General features: G+C 35.7%; 1 protein-coding gene across 2 annotated transcripts in view; it reads right to left on the reverse strand.

Moving 5' to 3' along the window:
* Window positions 1–8800: 8800 nt before the first annotated feature.
* The window catches only part of CLINT1 (clathrin interactor 1), a 56730-nt gene continuing 44737 nt past the window's right edge, over window positions 8801–20793 (reverse strand). Inside the window, exons 9-12 of one of the 2 annotated variants that reach the window (XM_065919002.1) lie at window positions 16724–16798; window positions 13123–13415; window positions 11429–11579; window positions 8801–10471 (exon numbers count right to left, since the gene is read on the reverse strand). In XM_065919002.1, the coding sequence (XP_065775074.1) occupies window positions 10125–10471; window positions 11429–11579; window positions 13123–13415; window positions 16724–16798 (866 nt within the window). In that variant the 3' untranslated portion in view covers window positions 8801–10124. Of the gene's footprint in view, window positions 10472–11428; window positions 11634–13122; window positions 13416–16723; window positions 16799–20793 lie in introns of both variants that reach the window. The other variant, XM_065919001.1, reaches the window with a different exon arrangement.

Consider the following 20793-nt stretch of genomic DNA (forward strand, 5'->3'; position numbering starts at 1 on the left):
CTCTTTGTTTTATTTATGTCTGTGGTTAGTTATGTTTCTTGACCTTGGAAAAGTGGTCCTCTGTAGGAAGTGTCTTATGCATCCCAGCAGTGCACTCCCCTCTGGTCACCCAAGCTAAATGCTCTAGAGGTTCTGTCTAAGAGGGATGTGTGGGACCTTCTATATGGCGACTGACCATGTGGGTAGTCTGGTAGGCTTGGCTGGCCCCTCACCTGGTTGGTTGCCGGGCCCTGCTTTGTGTGGTTGCTGCTGGCTAGAAGGGTCTGGTCACTAGGCGGCTGACTTTTAAACCCTAGGAGGCCCTGGGGCTAGTGCTAACTCACTGGTGGGTGAAGACAGGGTTCAGAAGAAGACTCTAGGGCTGTTGCTCACCCACAGGTGAGCTAGTGCCAGACTACTGTTGGCAGGCAGAGCTGGGTCCATGAGTCTGGCTGCAGGGCTCGGGGGTCCCAGAGCTAGTGTCAGATCACTGAGGGTGGGATGAGGTGGGGGTGGGGGGCTGGTTCCTGGCACACATTTGGGTATGGGGTCTGGGGTGTCCTGAAGCTTTTTGTTGGCCTGCTAGTGGACAGGGCCAGAGACCAGCTGGTCCCAGGGCAGGGTCTGGCCTGCTCTGGGTGGACTGGGTCTGCAGGCTATGGGATTGTGGTTTTATTGTGCCTGGTGTCTGCCCCCTGGTGGGTGAGGCTGATCCAGAGGCTAGTGCAGGCTTCCTGGAGGGCAGGGCTGGTGCCTGGCCACTGTTGGGTGGAACTGAGTCTCAGTCCTCTAGTGGGCAGCAGTGTGTCTAGGGGGCAGGTCTGGAGGTGGCTGTGGGCTTGGAAAGTCTTTAGACAGACTGTCTGCTGGTGGGTGGAGCTGTGTCCGGTCTGGTCCCACTCACTCTCTTCCTCCTTTTCTCTTCTTTCCTTCATCTTACTAAATTTTACATGGATCTATATAATCCTTTCCGGTGGTCAAGGACTCCTGCCAATACTCAGCTGGTGCTCTGCAAGATCTTCTGCATCTGAAGATATATTTCTGATGCATCCGTGGAAAGAGATGTGTTCCACATCCACCTACTCCTCGGCCATCTTGCTTCCCCCTCCAGGGTCTTTCTACTCTGGCATCTTGGCCCCTGAATGTCTCCAAATGCCCTGTAAAAATCCTGTCCTATAGATGTCAATTCAGATAGTCCCTTAAGAGCACCTTAAATCTAGAAAATCCATTTCTACTTTTATTTGGTGACTGAGCATCTCAATTCTATTTCTCAAATGCAAGGATCACAGGAGTTAATTAAAAACTGCCAAGAGCACATAATCTTTAGAAAACATTGCAGTGCTCTTTTTGGAAATGGATTCCCTAAACAAGTAATCCAAGGCCATCCAACTGTACTATGGCTTGTTCTTTATATCTCTTCCTATCCCTTGAGGAGCCTTTGTGTTATGCTATTCCAAAGCTATTGGGATTTCCTGCCTTTGAGGTTTGGTTAAGGTCCTACACAAGTTATATCACTATTTCTACAAAAGAAGTGAAGGTTTTACTCTTTAGAAGAGATTAGTTTTTATTTTCTCTGTGGCTTATATCCTGCTGGTAATCTTTAGAAAATGTAAATAGATTTCAGTGCTTACTTAAAAAACATAGTAGTTAACAACCATTTACTAGCTGTTAATAACCATTTACTAGCTGTCTACTACATATGGCATCTGGCCCAATGTGGTCAGAGATCAGGGATATATAAGAAAAACCGATAGTATCTCTGTAGGATATGACAGTCTTTAGATTAAAAGGTCTGAAATATTAATAGAGGAGTAATGTGGGATAGTGTAATAAAATTGGATTTAGATTCCAAAAACCTATCCTAGGAGATGTGGTTTCAGTCACAGTTTTGCTCTCTTGGAGCCTGTTTCCTCATCTTTAACAAGGAGATAATAACTGTTTTACCTTCTTAGCTTAGGGCTATTATGAGTATCAAGAAGGAAATGACTATGAAGCCATTCTGTAAACTAATATGCAAATACAGGTTATGACTATTTGAAATACTCAGCTGGTCTTTGTAAATGCCCCTGAGATACCAAAATCCATATCTTTCACATATAAATTCACTATTAATGTATTTCTGATTCAACAATAAGTATCAAACTATTGCCATGCAATTTGCCACTCAGGTTTTTAAAGTGAGCCCTATGATACTATGTAATGACTTATATGGGAAAATAATCTAGAAAAGAATAGATATATGTATATGTATAACTGATTGACTTTGCTGTACATCAGAAGCTAACACAACATTGTAAAACAACTATACTCCAATGAAAAATTTAAAAATAAATAAAGTGAACCCTGTGACAACCATGGCAATGAAAACAGGCTAGGGCTTCAGAATACACTATCTCTGGTGGTCATAGTTGCCTCTGAGGAACTTTTGAGGAAAGTAAAGTACTTACTTACTTCAGCCCTCAAAGCACCAATTATTTTTTAAAACTTTCAAATGCTTTAGCATAGATTATTAAAAGATTATAAAGTGTACATTTTTAAAGGGAGGGATTTGTGACTTTTTAAAATTGAGGTATAGTTAATTTACTGCTGTATAGCAAATTGATTCAGTTATACGGATATGACTGAGTGATTGAATTGAACTGAACATTTAAAAAATATATATATGTTCTTTTCCATTATGGTTTATGATAGAATAGCGGGAGACCAGGGATCAGTCCCTGAGTCAGGAAGATCCCGTGAAGGGAATGGCAACCCACTCCAGTTTTGTTGCCTGGCGAAATCCATGGACAGAGGAGCCTGGCGGGCTACAGTCCATGGGGTTGCAAACAGTCGGACACGACTGTGCGACTAATACTAGACTAGACTATTGAATATAGTTCTCTGTGCTAGGACCTTGTTGTTTATCCATTCTACATATAAAAGTTTACGTCTGACAACTCCAACCTCCCGCTCTATCCCACCCCCTCCCTCTTGGCAACCACCATTCTGTTCTCTGTGATTCTGTTTCTGCTTCATGGAAAGGTTCATTTATGTCATATTTTAGATTCCACATATCATATGGTATTTGTCTTTCTCTTTCTGACTAACTTCACTTAGTATGATAATCTTTAGTTGCATCCATGTTGCTGCAAATAAAATTGTTTCATTCCTTTTTATGGCTGAGTGGTATTCCATTATATATATATGTGTGTATAAATATATATACACATATATTTATATATACCACATCTTCTTTACCCATTCATCTGTTGATGGATATCCATATCTTGGCTGTTGTGAATAGTGCTGTTATGAACATCAGGGTGTGTATATCTTTTTGAATTATATATTTGTCCAGATATATGCCCAGGAGTGGGATTGCTGGATCATATGGTAATTCTATTTTTAGTTTTCTGAGGAACCTCCGTACTGTTTTTCACAGTGACTGCACCAACTTACCTTCCCACCAACAGTGTAGGAGGGTTCACTTATCTTCATACCCTTGCCAGCATTTGTTATTTGTAGAGGTTTTAATGGCAGCCATTCTGATCAGTGTGAGGTTACCACCTCACATCATAGTTTTGGTTTGCATTTCTCTAATAATTAGCCATGTTGAGCATCTTTTCATGAGTCTCTTGGCCATCTGTATTTCTTCTCTGGAGAAATGTCTATTTAGGTCTTCTGCCCATTTTTATATTGGTTGTTTTCTTTTTTTTTTTTATATATTGGTTGTTTTTTTTGTTGTTGAGTTGTATGAGCTGTTTGTATATTTTTAAAATTAAGCCCTTATCTGTCAACATCACTTGCAAATATTTTCTCCCATTCTGTAGGTTCTCTTTTTGTTTTGCTTATGGTTTACCTTGCTGCTGAAAACCTTGCAAGTTTGATTAGGTCCCATTTTTGTTTGTTTTTCTGTTGCCTTGCCTTGGGAGATTGACCGAAGAAAATATTGGTGTTGTTAATGTCAGAGAATATTTTGCCTGTGTTCTCTTCTTATGTTTAAGTCTTTAAGCCATTTTGAGTTTGTTTTTGTGTGTGGTGAGAGGGTGTGCTCTAAATTCATTGATTTACATGTGTCTGTCCAGCTTCCCCAACACTACTTGCCAAAGAGACTTTTTCCTATTGCCTTGTTTGTTGAAGATCAATTGACGGTAGGTATATAGGTTTATTTGTGGGCTCTCTATTCTGTTCCATTGATCCATATGTCTATTTTCCTGTCAATATCATGTTGTTTTGATTACTGTAGTTTTGAGTAGTCTGAAGTCTGGGAACGTTATGCCTCCTGCTTTGTTCTTTTTCTTCAGGATTGCTTTGGCAATTCTGGGTCTTTTGTGGTTCCATATGAATTTTAGGATTATTTTTTCTAGTTCTGTGAAAAATGTCATAGATAACTTGATAGGTAGATGGCCCAAAGCACCTACTGTCACCATGTCCTTGCTTATCTCCCCAATCCCTCTCCTTTTATATGGAGCTCTAGATACACCCTTCTAAACTTCTAATGTTACTTGTCTACTTGGAGTTTTCACATGCGTAGTTCATAGGGCTGCCTCCCTCTCATTATTCTTTAGATCTCTGCATGAATAAACACATGGAAGAAAATGTGGGTAGTCGTTCTCTGGTTAAGTGGCTCATTACCATATCGCAGTCTTGTTTCCCAGCTGGGTGGGTTTGGACTTTCTACAATTCTATCATGACTGTTTTGGGATTGTTTTCTTTAATTTTTAATGAGTAAGTGAAATATCATGAAAAAAAATCTAGGAATACTTGAACACAGTCTACTACCTAATACTTTAGCTACGTTTTAGAAAATACAGTCCAATAAAACTGGTTTATAAATTACCAGACACAAAAGATCAACTCAGAGACCTTCAGACCATTTTACTCTTTCTTCTCAAAGGATGGTTGAACCTTGAAAGGAGGCTCAAAAGTTTCATAATTCACTAAGCACTCAACACTCAGTCTCTCAGTCTAAGCTTTCCTGAAAAACATAGGGTGGGTAAGAAACTTACTTCTTCATAATTATAAGAAGCTAGTAAATATAAACTATGTATCAGAAGAAATAATCTCAAAATCTGAGCAAAAGCTCTGGTCACCAATTTTTATATTCAGGGTCCAGAGAGCAATTTCATGACAGGCATTTTACTTGTGACTAAAGTGAAAGGCAAAACTAAATTCTTTGTACCTCAAGCAGATCACCTTAGAATAAATGAAGTAAATGGATACATAGTTACCAGGAAATACCTATTAATTCTCAACAGATAGCAGCAGTTCCCCAAGTGTGGCCAGAGGACCACTGGAAAGCCCTGAGACCCATTCAGGGGACCTATGAGGTTCCACCTTTTCCAACCACTTATTCCTGAGGCTGGATTTTTTTCATGTATTTCCACCAAATCAACATGGCGTAACAGACTGATCGCAGAAACACGTAAGAGAATCCAGCTGAGTTTCACTAAGCCAGGTAATAAAGAGAAATGTAAAACAATGCCACTCTTCCCACAAATTCTATTTTGAAAAACATATTTTTCAATAAAAGTGTAATTTGGCAGATAATGGGCTTGTTACTGTGAAACCAATTGATATTTTTAAAGGTTTCTCAGTTTTTTAAAATGTTTTTAAGAAATATTTTATTTGTATTTATTTTTGGCTCAGCTGGGTCTTCATAGCTGCGTGTGGGCTTTCTCTAGCTTGGTGCCTGGGGGCTACTCTTTGTTGAGGTGTGCAGACTTCTCACTGTTGGCTTCTCTTGTTGCAGAGCAGGGGTTTTTGCGGCAGAGCAGAGCAGGGGTTTTGTGGGCTCAGTAGTTGCGCTGTGTGGGCTCTAGGGCATGCGGGCTTCCATAGTTGTGGCTCATGGGCTCTAGAGCGCAGGCTCAGTAGTTGTGACTCAGGGGCTTAATTGCTCCAGAGCATGTGGGATCTTCCCAGACCAGGGATGGAACACATGCCCCCTGCATTGGCAGGTGGATTCTTACTGTGCCACCAGCAAAGCCCCTCAAGTTTCTCCTTTTTATTTCAAGTATAGTTAATATCATTAGATATGACCCACATAAACAAAAGCTCTTTGGGGTCTTCATTAATTAATGGCATTAAAGGTGTCCTGAGGTCAAGCTACTCTATACACCAACTGTAAGCACTTTTATCTCAAAAAGAATGTCCTTGGAGCATATAAAGAATAGATGCAAGATGGACAGTTAAGAAAATCAAATGGAAATGTAACGTTCCATAGTCCAGAACTCCATTATTTAATGTAATGACACTTTATTGAATTATGTTTGCCCATCAGAACTTTCAAATCCATCCCAAGTCCCTGGGAAGCTATAAACATTTGAATTGGCTGCATGCTGATTCCCCACCTACTGGGGTAAGCCAGAGCAGTGTGACAGGGTGCCAGGAGTTACTTATGTCTATGAAAACAGTGCATTAGCAAGGTTGCCACTGTAATAGGAGGAAGACACTTAAGAATTAAAGTGATAATGAGGTAAAAGTACACATAAAATTCTTCTATGCTTTAAGTCTTTATATCAGATTGCTTCTCTGGATGTTGGAAGAATAGTTAAGATCTTAGTAAACAAAATTGCAAATAGTAGAAAAGTTGAGATCTCTGTTGCTTCTAAAAGCTGTGAACATTCTAACGAGGGTTATTTGTGTGGCAAATTAAGAGCTCACTTTCATACTTCTCTCCATCACATCTGCACTAATGCAGTAAGTAGGAGTCAATACATTAACAAAACAGCTCATCTACAATTTTCTAGTTAAAAAGAATTAAATGCAAGCAAATAGGAAAATCCTCAATTAGAAATCAACTTGGTCTCTCAGGTTTTAATTTTTATTTTTGGTTGTACTGGATCTTCGTTGTTCTATGTCGGCTTTTCACTGAGGTGGCTTCTCGTTGAGCATAGGCTCAAGCGTGGGTTTCCATAGCTGCAGCACACAGGCTCAGTAATTGAAGCTTCTGTGCTTGAGTGCAGGCCTAGGAACTGTGCGGTACCAATCTAGTCGCTCCCTGGCATGTAGAATCCTCCCAGGCCAGGGACTGAACTGTTGTCCCCTGCATTGGCAGGCAGATTCTATCCACTGTGCCAGCAGGGGAAGTCCTTCTCATGCTTTCTTGAAAAGTGGAAGTGTTAGTTGCTCAGCTGTGTCCGACTCTTTGTAACCCCATGGACTGTAGCCTGCCAGGTTCCTCTGTCCATGGCATTCTCCAAGAATACTGGAGTGGGGTGCTGTTTCCTTAACTACACTCATATTCTAGGAAAATGAAGTTTTGGAGTTTGACATATAGGTTAAAATGACATTTGGTGAAATGGTTGGCACAGTGACTGGCGCATAGGAAGTTCCTGACATTTAAGCACATTTAAATAATAAAAACAAGATGCAGAGAACAAACATTTATAGTATATATGTCAGTGCTGCTGATCTCACCATTTAATTACTCAACACTGTCCAATTTTAAGTTCATTTTAGAAAAAACTATGAGGGCCCAGAAAAGTCAGATGAATTGATCAAGGTGTCACACAGAAAGTGAGAGGTTGAAATAGGATTAGATCTGCTTCCAAGCCCATGCTCTTTCTACAATGCAGTGCTGTCTCCTAGGAGAGCATACAAAGCCAGTTTGTTCCAGAAATCTATTCACTGTTAAAGTATGTTCTGTGCTCAGGACAGTTAGCTTTATTTCACTATTTCATAAATATTTGAGGAAAAAAAGTACTAACCCTTCCCTCCAAAATATAAGGAACTATAGGCCTCAATTTATTAGTGACTAGCCCCTAACCAATATCATTATGGATATCACTCAGGCAATTTATTAAAATTTAAAAAAAGTAAACGTCCAAAGTACTGTACAAGAACACTGTATACATTGTGGTTCCTGAAGATCACAGCAGAGAAGCAAAAAACTCTGAGGAGGGAAAAAAGTGAATCTGGAACGGCAGTCACACAAGTGTATGTAAACTGCAAAAACAAGAACGAATTCTCCTTCACTCCCCCAAATATTGAGCAGATATTCAGAGATAAATTGATAAATAAAAATAAACTGAATGGAACCCCAATGAAGCAAGTTTTATTTTCCTTTCATGGGCTCTGAAACAAAAACTACTAGTAAAACAGCAAACTGTATGTTGACACAGTAATAACTGAGGTAGGGGCTCACTTCTGTCTTCAGAAATACAACACTGGAAGAAGCCATAGTACAGAAAATGCTTGAGATAAATCTCAGTTTTATTAAAAAAAATTTTAAACACAAAAGTTTAGAAACAAGCTATTTCTTTTAAGAACCGCATATATTTGAGAAGGTGATGCTATACTTCTCGATTTAAAGAAAAAATTCATGATTACAGATTTCAAATATCAGTGAAGATACTCTCCATGCTGCTCCCAGAGCCCGGTTTGATTGCTCTGAAGTAACAGCACTTGAAAGCTCCTATTCTTTGAAACTAATTTAAACACATTGAATTGTTGAAAGATTAAAAACCACAGTCAGCTAATTACACTCTCTCATCTCTTATTCAGCAAATGAATCACTTTTCATTACTGCTTAGCAGAAGTACATGAATTTCTGCCTAATTAGAAATGTTGTAGATGGAACATTAGCAAAAATGGAGCGGGTCAGGGTATCTTTGCTGCTTCATTTTTAATTCCTAACAGTAGAGTCTGATAGGAAGGAATAGAGAAGTCATTAAATAATTTTAAATTATTTATAAAAATTACTTTACCCAAATTATAATTATTTTTTCCCCAAACGGTCTCAAATGTCTAACATAATGAAAGAAAAATCAGTTCAACATTGATTTTAATGAACATTTTAATGTTATGTATAACAGAACTTTATGAATACAATGGAAACAAAGTTTCATCAATTTAATTTAAAAAATTTCAACACAAAGTGGGGAGGTAATAATTTGATACCTATATTATAGTATTCATTTTAAAAAATATTCCCAGCTTGAGGGTGAAACAATTTTGCATTCCAAACTCTAGAATCATGATTTTCATGTGAGCTTAATGCAGAATTACAGCAAGAAAACAAAAACATTTTAATTAATTTCCTTTATTTGCATTAAATCAATAAAATCTTTGACTGCTACAGGTCTCCTTTAATAATATAGATATTTAACTTGCCTCTATTGGAACCATATTGCTAATGCCATATTATATACACTCAAAACCAAAACAAAACAATACTGTATAAAATCTAAAAGCCAACATTGTTGAGTTCTTACATTTATATTTAAGGTCTTAATGAATTTTCACCTTTTCAATTTTTTTTAAAAGACACCAAAAAAAATAAATATTTTTCTCTTTTGACTGTTCCTGACTATTACTCGGTGGCTACAGGGATAAACATGGAAGGGAAGTCTTGCCAAGTTAATCACTGCAAAGTGTAAATAATGACTGCTAAAAACAAAAATACTGGAGGTTTTTTTTCTTTTAAAGGAAACCATAGAGCAGTCCCCAAAAAAATATTTTTTCTAGTTCTGCACAGGATAATTATAGCAGAAGAAATGGGAAAAGTCCCATAGCTGTCACCAATTGCTTAAAGAGGTTTAGAGGTTTAGAGGTTTTGTTACAATAAAAATTTGGATAGTATAATAGCAGTGTTGTTGGAACATTAGCAAAAGTATATACATTCCAGTTACCTTTGATTTAGCCATAATCACATATGTATGCCTTTTTTGGACAAAAATATATATTTTTATAAAAAACTGATCATCCAACTTTAATGATTTCATATATGGACTCAAGAGTGGTAGTAAAAGGAACAGACCCAATTGTGACTAGGTGATTCAGGGACAGAAAAATCAAGTTCTTCAGGAAAAGAAAAGTATAAAATTAGAGATTCAAACACGTTTATTCAGCCCTATTCTAGTCTTCCCACATATTATGATATTAAAATTGGCTCTTCAATTTATAAAGGCTTTCAACAATCTCACTACCCCATTTGTGGTCTCACTGGAAAAATGTTTCAGACTGCCTCATCTGAAGTGCCCTTGCCTGGCCATCTAAAATACTAGACATTTCACTTTTATAAAACAGCCTTTTTGGCTCTTAATGTAGGTTTATTTTAATTAATTGATAAAAGAAAGGGGAATTGATTAGCATTTTCCATCCCAACATCACCTATCTACACCGCTAAAAATTCTTCACTCAATCTGTTCCTTTATATTCTCTTATTTGCTAAAGTTGGCGAAATTTGCAAAGGCATCTTGCTTGGGTTGCACAGTTCCAGAAGTCATGGCTAAGTTGGGCATGCCCATTCCCATTGTGCCTGTCAGGCCCATCCCTGTAGTTGACATCCCTATGTTCATATTCATGCCCATCATGCTCTGGTTCATCATTGGACTATTTCCAAGAGGGGCCATTCCCATGGTGCCAGTCATCACATTGGGCATGCTCATAGGCATGGGTCCCCCCATCAAAGGATTAGTTTGAGGCCGGACAGGAAGCATGTTCGATGGAGAACTGAGGTTTACAGCTCCGAAACTTTGGGTCATCATATTCATAGGCTGTTGCATATCTAACAGAAGAAGAGAGGCAGAAGAACTTTACCATTCTGAATTCTTAGATTTATAGAGCAGAAAAATAATACAATCTTCTTCTTGACCATCAATACTTGTAAGCCCCAATAAAATTACTTCATAGTGATTTTATAAGAGAAGTCAATTGTCAATTAACTTGTATTGATTACTCTTGAGAAATATTCAGTGGCTGTCAGCTCTGGTTTCCCTAAGATGTAGAAACAGTAAGAGTGGCCTAGGGGAAAAACATCAGGCAATTTAAAATCATTCTTATAAAATCTATTATTGAATCCAACCTAACAAGTTGTCAAGAGCTATTGTGTAGCAAAACCTTTAAAAAGGTTTTATCCTTTGACTTGCTCTATTTTTAGAACATCTTACTAAGGGAAAAAAATCACAGGTACAAAGATTTACACAAAATCGTGGTTATTTATAGCAGAAAGCTGGAAACAATGGAAATAGAGGAACTGCACAGTAATATGATGGATAACTATAAAGATTCAAAAATCATACTTTCTTAAGAATATTCAACATAGAAAAAACAATAATTTAATGTTGAATGTGAACTCCAAGAAATAAAGTATAGACATAATGCTCTCAAACATTAAAAATGTGGTTAGCAAAGATGGTATGTGAAGAAGCATCAATTAATGGTGATTATCCCTGGATTATGGAGTTCAGATGAGTTTTGTTTCCTTGACATATCTGCCTATGTTAAAAACAGTATTTTTTAATTTTAGGGATCAGGCTCCCAAAACTCACCATCATACAATAAAGGTTATCATGCTAAGACCAAAATACAAAGCAATTTAATGTGGCAGGAGGGATACCAGGTCATATGTGAAAAAAGTCTTAACGTGAACACAAGGCTGCCTTCAGTATGTTTTGAAGTAGTCCTGGTATAAGGGCAAAGGATTACAAGTACAAAAACAAATGGATGTCTTGCAGTAACTTACTCTGTTGTTGAATCATGGTATTGAGTGATGGCTGCTGGGGTTTGGAAGGCTGCATACCAGGTAGTAAGTTGTCCAGGCTGATGTTTACACTGGGGTCAGACCAAGTAGAGGGCAGGGTTTTGCTGACTGACTTCTGGACCATATCTGTATTCTGATTATAGAGAGGATTAGGCTTCTGCAGCACTGTGCTAACATTTTGCAAAGGCTGGAAAATAGAAAAATGCTCTAAAAATTAAGTATCTTTATCTATAAAGGTTATCAAATGGCAATTTAATCACAGTAACTCCAAATACTGATATATACTAGACTTTGTAATAAACTTCTGAAACTTTTAATGTTCTATATTAAGGTCTTCAATACCCTTCCTGTACCACTAGCCTCCCATAATATTCCTCCTGAAGTTCAAATCATATTTGGAGAAAAAACTAAGATATTTACATTAACAATTATCCTCCCATCACCCCAAGTCTAGAAGCCACCATCTCAAGGTAACTACTAACTTCAGGTTGGTACAACTTTAAGGAAATATACAAGTGGAAATTTATTCTTACAAAATGGAATTCAGGGTATAAGTTCTCATGCTAAAAAAAAAAAAAAAAAAAAAAGCAAAACCATCAACACAGCAAATTATACTCCAGAAAACCCAACTGATATATCCTTGCTCCATGTACATTTCTATTGCCTAAAGTGAGCAACACTAGTGGAACTTGCTATAATATGGACCAATTCAGGAGGAGAAATTCAGGAAAAAGAAGCAGAGGTACTTGGTAATTACTACCAGAATAACTGCAACAAGGACAGAAAAGGGGAAAGAAATAGGAGTAGGAGGAATAATTTTAAATGGACCAATGCAAAGAATCACAACACAGATGCAATTAAGATTGTAAATAAGTAGACTGGCTTTATGATGAGACCGTACGAAAGAAACGCTAAAAAGAATAAACTAGCTTGGGCTTGTTCAATTCATTTTAATGGTACTGGTATGGCTTTTATGTCCTTTGTTTTTAATAGTAGGTCTAATATCTGTTATACAGATCAGTCACCTTTCTGTTTCTTCCATCTCTTCCTTCATCCTAACACCCCGAAGAAGATAATCTACACATTCATGTGAATAATTAGCATCATAAGCAAATATTCTGAATAGCCTGAGTCAAAAATAGCAAGTTCCTGGTACAACTCAGACAAATATGCACTTGTTTTAATTCTAAATGAGTATTAGGTGGTTTAGATTTAATTTTTAGAAGTGGATTAAAAAGTTCCTATTCAGTTGTTTTTCTTTATGAGAGTTGAAAGCCTATTTAAACATTATATAATGTATAGGAGGCCCAGAATAGGGAAGAACATTATTGTAGAGAATAATCTTCTGTATTAGCAATATATCTCTATTCCTTCTTCTTGAAAACTTTTTTAAACTATTAAATACCAATTATTTGCTCAATAAAATTTTCAGCAAATGCCTACTCTGTGCAAGGCATCACACGTGGCTTTGCATGGACAGCCAGATGGGTGAGAAAGCCTTGCCCTGGAGAACCAAATGACTATTCCAGGGGAAAGGGCACAAGGTAAATGCAATGTACAAAAGTAATCTATGTATCCCATGCTTATTTTTCTGTTTTATGCTCATCTTCCATTAGATTAGTCGCAGCACTTCAAAAATGATGAATTACGATTCCCAAGGGAGGCAAGTCACTTACCTGTGATCTTGACATGGGCAAACCCAGCCCTACACTGTTGGTGCTCATCATGGAGAAATTCATGCTCTGGGAAGATGTCATGGTTGCCTGCGATGAGCCCATAAGATCAAACAGGTCTGAAGAATTTGAGGCAGCTGGAGGTGGGCCTAAAGCTGGTTGTGAGCTACTGACAAGCTCTACAGCTGGCTGTGAGGCACTGCCGAAGAGCTCGCTACCGGCAGCAACAGGGACTGATGGGGCTTGGTTGAAGGCACTCCAGTCACCAAAGTCTCCATTCCCACTTGTTGTTGTTACTGAGAAAGAAAGAATGATAAGGGTAAGAAAGTTTCTGAAATGCTCAGAACAAATGTAACAATCTACCAACTGAAACAAATTAGAGCTGATCTGTGTCCATCCAAATTAGCATCTGTAGGTACCATCTCCATCTGGACGTTATTTTTTCTCATGAATATTCCATGAGTGTTACTTAACAAGGTGGCAAAGAAAAAATAAAAACTTCCAGATATAAAGTAAAATCCATCTCTGGCCACTGGCAGGTCTAAGGTGACACCAAGAAATGACAGAAACCAAAACTTTCTTTCAACCTAAGCATGCATATCAACTATGTTTCTACCTAAATTAACACGAACTAGCCTGAGCTTCCCTCAAAACAAGAACAAAACGCTAAACTGGTTAAACCTTTTTGCTGGGAGGGTTCATTCATTATTTGGAACAAGCTATGATTTATACCATCTCACGGAAATAAAATCCCAAATTCATTAAAAAATGAAACAAAAACGCAAGGAAATTAAGAGTAGGACTAGTAAATTTCTGTAAGAAGTTCTCACCCATTTGGCCATGCTTCCACTTACAATACAGAGACTACAGGGAGCTATGATATCATAACCTTAGAAAACTGCTCATTTCAAATGGAACTGTTCAATCTATTTAAGTTAAAAAGTGGGGCAAGTCTTACGAGGGGAACTCATGCTAATATTTTTTTAAAAAGGAACAATAACTATCACTATGCTTCAAAGTATAGTAAGTTTAAGAATTTAATGTATTTAATAATATAAAAATTAATAGATTAATTAATAGACTGAAATATTTAAGAGAATGGACTCTGTCCCTAACTGGCTGTATGGCCCTACTTAATCTTCTCTGTGCCTTACCTTTGGATTGAACCTGTGCCCCTGCAGTGGAAGCGCAGAGTCTTAACCACTGGACAGCCAGGCAAGCTCCCTGTGCCTTACTTTTTTAAAAATCTAAGTTGAGAAGATTAAATAACTTAATATATAGTAAATGCCATTTAAGGTTTGTTATTGTTACTTTGGATTAATTGTGAAAAGACAGAGGTGAGCTCAAGTGTCACTCTTTCCTTCAGGCATGGCATATGAAAGTGTAAGTCAAGCTTCTATAAATTCTGCATACAATATTAAGTATTTAGAACACAATAAAGTCAAGTTATACTTAAAAAATTTTTTTTAATTAGTCTATACAAAATAAACAAACCTTACTTCAAGGGACAAATAGATATATATGAATTAATGGAAGTTGAAAAAAGCAAAGGTGAAGAAAGAGCTACATGTAAACTGTCAGCTGAAAGCAAATAGTATGCAGTTCCAAGTTAATTAACACCATTTCTTTGCTTTCTATCTTCACTTACAACTTGGAAATACATTTTGTCTAGCCTAAAAGGTAAGCAACCACTACAATACTGTATCTCATTATGCTGAATATCAAAAGAGAACAATAACATTAAGTCTTTTACAATTATATTCTTCTATTACCATATTATATTATAAGCATCCTCAAAAGAGAAAATAATTCATTAGAAACCCCAAGCTCTACCAACAATTTAATGTAAGAACTGGGCTAATAGTCATTACCTCAGGGTTTTGCTAAAACATGTCTTTGATCTTCTTTACAAAAACGACTGAATTAAGAGTTTTACAATTAGTTCTATATATTAAGCAATTTAAATTAATTTAAGGACAACTGCTGGATAAAGGTAAACTGTATGCTGATTTTCTATCTGCCTGATCTAGAAAACAGAGTAAGAATGGAAACTGGGGCAAAATGTGTTGCCCCTTCTGAAAACTTTATCTGAAATGATTAATCATGAGAGGAAGAGATTTCTAGTGAGGCATATATTGTTCAGAAATGATTAATCATTGTTGCAACAGTTTCAGCCCCTTGCGTAATGGTGATCAGGTTATATTAATCACATGCATACAGATGAAGAGATGCATCACTTACCAACATTAACATATTTGAATTATTTGCATAGTAGGCAACTTTATATACACAAACAGCCTGTAAAACTGGGGCAATGTTTATTTTCCACTTTGATTTGCCTAAAGTAAGGTATTAACGTTTAGAAGTCATAGTTAACACTTTTAAAATGAAGCACTTCATCACTCCACAATGCTAATTTCTGGGAAATACTTGGAATTTATACAAGTTGTCCAAATAACCCAACTCACATTAAAAACTATGCAACTTTCTTCCTAAATCCTCACAAACCTAAAGTAGTTGTTACTAAATATAAATTTTAATCCAATTAATAATGGGGACATACAACTCTACTTAAAATAAGACTAAGTTAAATATTTTCTCCTTGCCTCATCTCATGTTTATTTCTATATGTAAATCTTTTATCTTATCTCTCAAATTTGAGACTGACCAGATTTTATAGAAAAAACAAACATTAGAACCAACACTTTACAACCTAAGAGACACTTAATAAAGAACTTAAGAGTTCATTCTACACATTTCTATAGACATTATAAAGAACCATGACAAGAAGCATTATTCCCAATCTTACAAAGGTGGAGGCTCATATAATAAAGTATATGGCAAAGGCAGATAAAACATATTAATAAAAAAGGGGAAAAATACAAGCCCTTCACTCAATCCACAATGTTTAAGTCTGTATTTTGCTTAGATGTTAGCACTTTTTTGCCATTAAAAAAAAAAATTGAGGGTCTAATTGATATGTAACATTCTGTTAGTTTCAGGTAGACAACATAATGATTTGATCTTTACAAATACTGTGAATGGATCACAGCAAATCTAGGGTATTTCAAAATTTCTTATTTAACTAACACGGAATGAGGAAGTTTTATTTTCCTCACATTCAAGGATATGTCAAAATGAAGTTCAGTTATTTTTCATAAAAATTCTTTTAAGATACCTAAATTTCAAAGAAATGAATTTTGGCAAAATAGTCTGCCCAATTCCAATGTCCCTGAAATTCATTCAAGAAAATCATTAATATTTTCTTTTGCTAAGATGAGATTTATATTTATTCACACTCCTGCCCACTTACCCCCACCCACTTCCTCCATCCAAAGAAAACTAAACAAGAGTCACTTATGAGTGAGGAGAATTTTATTTAGGTGTACCTGAGTAGTTTGCAATGAAATTAATTCACTGGGCACATTTAAGTTACTAGCCTAATACAATACCTTTGTGAATAAATTCTTTGATAATTGGGAATTGCAAATACTACAAGTAGAAAAATGGCCAAAAGAAGCAGACAGGGAATAGGGTGGGGAAGAGCTGTTTTGGTAACCTTCTCACTGCCTCTAGATTTCTGGCCAGTCAAATCATATCATACCTTGGGAAGGGAAGTTGCCTAAAGCAGCAGCTGAGCCAAAGTCAGCAAATCCTCCAAATAAATCAGCTGAGCCTCCTAGAAATTAAATATGAGGGAAAAATTGTTAGGACCACAGCATAATTGATAGCAGTTTTATTAGGAAGCTATTTTAGCACAGTACTCAAAAATTACTCAATATATTAGACCCCAAGACCTATCATAAAAGCTAGTTAGCTGATCTAGCTTTTTATGCCACCATGTTCCCTTTAAGCTATCACTGACTCTCTAACATCCTCAGTTCTATATCTACCGATTGATACAACTGTTATTAAAGTTATCCCTTACTTACACTTCACAAACCTAATGTAGGCATACAGTTTATCTGGCTAATCACACACTTTGTAAGAATCTTCAATGGATGCTAAAACCTGGGAAACATGTTTCTGGGTAATAAGATAATAAGATAATAAGATGATATTCCTCAAATCATCACCCTACAGATTATTTATAAGTAAAAAGGGATGAAGCTATTTTTACAAAGCAGAAATTAGATGGATACCATCTTAAACAATGTCAGGTGCTCAAACTTAATGTCACTAATAATTGGAGAAAATAGTACTCATAGGCCTTCTAATGTAAGGGACTAAAAAAAAGAGATCATCACCAATGTAGAAAGTCTTTCCCAAAATATTTAACAAGAATCCAATCATGAGGAATAAATCAGACAAATACAAACTGAGGGACATTCTGCAAAACAACTCTCCAGACTTTTCAGAACATGTCATCATAAAAGACAAAAATGACTGGGACCACTTCAGATTAAAGAAGCCTAAAGGAACATGACAAGTAAAGGAAATTCATGAAATGATGTAATTGAGATACCAGGGAAATGTGAATATGGTCTATTATACAGTTATACTGTTTTAATGTTAAATTCCAGAAGTATGATCATTATATTATGATTATGATGGAAAATGTCCTTGTTGTAAGGAGACATACACTCAAGTATTTTAGGGTAAAATGTCACAATGCTTGTAATTCTCTCTCAAACAGTGTATAATAAGAAAAAAAAAAAAAAAGAACTAGAAAGAGAAAGAAAATGTGACACATTTTCTGCAGCTTGACATTTAAAAAAATAGAAACAGGAAAAAACCAAACTTGAAGTTCATCTGCATAGAAGTCAGTTTTAATAACTATAGGAAAAAGAATGAATGCAATGATTTAGGTGGACTTTTTTTCTCCTACTATTTACTTGCAAATACTTGCATTTTTAATAATTGAAAAAATAGTAGCTTTTTGCTACTTCCAGACTGGTGTTTCTAAAGAGGTGAGATTCAAATTGTAAGGCTACAGGTCAATCTCTGCTTGCATAACATCACATTCTCATACAAATTTTCACTTGTAAACACTTCCTAAGTAAGAATATTTACTTTTATCTATAATTTGAACAGTAACATTGTTAAATTTTATATTCCACTTCTCAATTCAGTTACCAAGGAAATAGCAATAGTCAACGGATCTAAAACCTTAAATAGCTGTCCTTGTTTTTTGTTTGTCCTTAAAGATTTCACCTCTTAAAAGAGTCACAACCTTAGAAATTTAGAGCAGCAGTTCAATTATAGTGCTTTTAGTGTTATGTGAACATTATATAGGTTACATCACAGCTGCTTAGCCTGCAGTGCTTAGAAACTAGCCAGGTGGGACTGGAACATCTGGGCTGCACTCAAACACCACCAGGGACAGCTTCCAACATCTGGTGCCATTTCTGAATTGTCTTATCACTGCAAGACACTCTGCCCCATCTGCTACACTCAACTGGGTTAATTAAACTAGAACCATCGCCCCTTCTTAATAAATGGCCAGCAGTAATAAAAGGAACAAATCAGTTTCTGATACATGTATACTTGGTATTTCTTTTTAGTGCACATTTACTATAGTCAACTATCAGTAGGTCTAATGAATTCCTCATTTCTTCACCTCATAACAGATGCACATATTCACATATATACCCATTCACCATGAACTAACTTCCGTGAAGGCCGAGGTTCTCTACTCCAAACAACAATTACAGCTCACATGTCTACTTTTGCTCTATCCAAAGATAAATATCACAATGATTTCTCTCTAAAGGTATATATGTCATAATATATATAAAAGATGATGGTTACAAAAGATCAGTGAGCTATATTTTTAAATTATATAAACAAGCACATATGATCCAAGTACATACAGTTAGGTAACAGAAAGATAATCTTTTATTATAGCATTAAGGGATTATTAAAAGAAGAAAAACTGGGGATTATTTTCATTTTCTTCATCTAAGCAGTGAATAGATATCAATATGTAATTTATTATGCCAAATAAGTCAGGGATTTTCAAATCTTATCCAGTCCAGGCTACAAAGAAAATTCATGCTGTGAAGAAAAGCACTGAATAACGTGAAATCGTAACTTCACACTGGTGACATATTTTATTTTTGTCACATCCTGAATTTAAGATTTCAAATGAGAATCTATTTTAGTTATTCTACTGCTCTACCTTCTAACACATAAGCTAAAATTATACTCTGTTCATAATGTGTCTACAGCAAATATTATTATTTTCTCCAACCATATACTATAGGGAATTTAATTTCAAACATGACTAATTTAAGAACACTGGAAGGGAAAGAGTAGAAACACACATATAAATATTTTACATATAGAAGCCACCTTTCCTTGAAAGGATTTAACTTTTCTCCATCTTTTGAAATACTGCAGATTATGTTTCTACTTATGTTTTACATAATGTGATCCTCAACTTTGGAAACTATCTCAGAAATTAAAAATCTCTTATTTCATTTAGAAAAGTTTCTCACTCTGAGAAGGGACTATCTATACCTATATGCGTGATGTTATGCATACCAATGCTTAAATTTAACAAAATTTCTATATTTAAGCATTTTTCTAGATAACATCTATCTAAGGGAATTTAAATAAGAATAATCTACCAAAAATTGCTGCATGGGGAAGACTGCTAAATTTCACAATAAGAGCTATCCTTCAAGATTCCCACATGAGAGGTGTCATTATAAATGAACCATTTCCATCTGCCTTTTCAGGGCAGAAGGAGGTTATTTACAGTCACCAGCTGGGAACATGCATTTCCAAAGCAATACTGTGAACAGAAAAAACATAGCTGAACTAGACAGTGCTTTAACTACAAATGAACATTTTCTTTAACAAAGAATTTAATCTAGATTATATTATGAAAACTTTTGCAAGAGGAATTTTAATAAATACAAAATGAAAATGCAAAAAATTATCAATATATGATGAATAATATAAATAAGTTTTTAAAAAAATAAGGATAAACAACCCCATTTAAAAAAAAAAAAAGGACAAAGGAAATGAACAGACAAGTTACAACTGGCATATAAAACATGAAGAGTTTCAAATTCAGTCATCAAACACATGCAAAATAAAATGAAATATTATTTTTCTCCTTACCAAAATGCAATATTTTCAAAGATATCGTTTTACTACTCTTATAACAGAGAAAAGTTTGGAAACAAAACCTAATGTCCAAAAAATAAGATGCTGACCAGTCAAGTAAATTACAGCATATTTTTATAAAGGAATTAAAGGTCTGCAAATATCAACTATCGTTAAGGAATGGTCATGTGATTTTAAGTGAAAAAGAAATTACAAAAATTGTAATAATAATAGAAATCTTTATCTAAGAAGCCTGAAAAAGATTTGAAAGATAATGCTTAAATATACTGACTTGATTATATAGAAAATATAAAATAAGAATATTCACCCCAATTATTAAGTTAACTTTATCTCAGTTACAGTGAATCACTTTTTTCCATAAAATTTCTAAAATGAGCATACATTACTTTTAATTAGTGAAAACAGAATATGGTAAAACATTTTATTTTTAGCAAACTTGGTTTAAACTAGAGACAACTCCCATAGAATTCTAATATTTAAAATGGTTTGTAACAACCAGTAACTTGGCTATAACAAGGTAGTTCATATCCATGTAAATATCCTCAACTAACTAACTAGATACAGGGCAACAGGTTCAAATGTATATATAGTGAAGAT

The sequence above is a fragment of the Muntiacus reevesi genome, chromosome 1 (assembly GCF_963930625.1).
Source record: "Muntiacus reevesi chromosome 1, mMunRee1.1, whole genome shotgun sequence".
In the NCBI taxonomy this organism is placed as follows: Eukaryota; Metazoa; Chordata; class Mammalia; order Artiodactyla; family Cervidae; genus Muntiacus; species Muntiacus reevesi.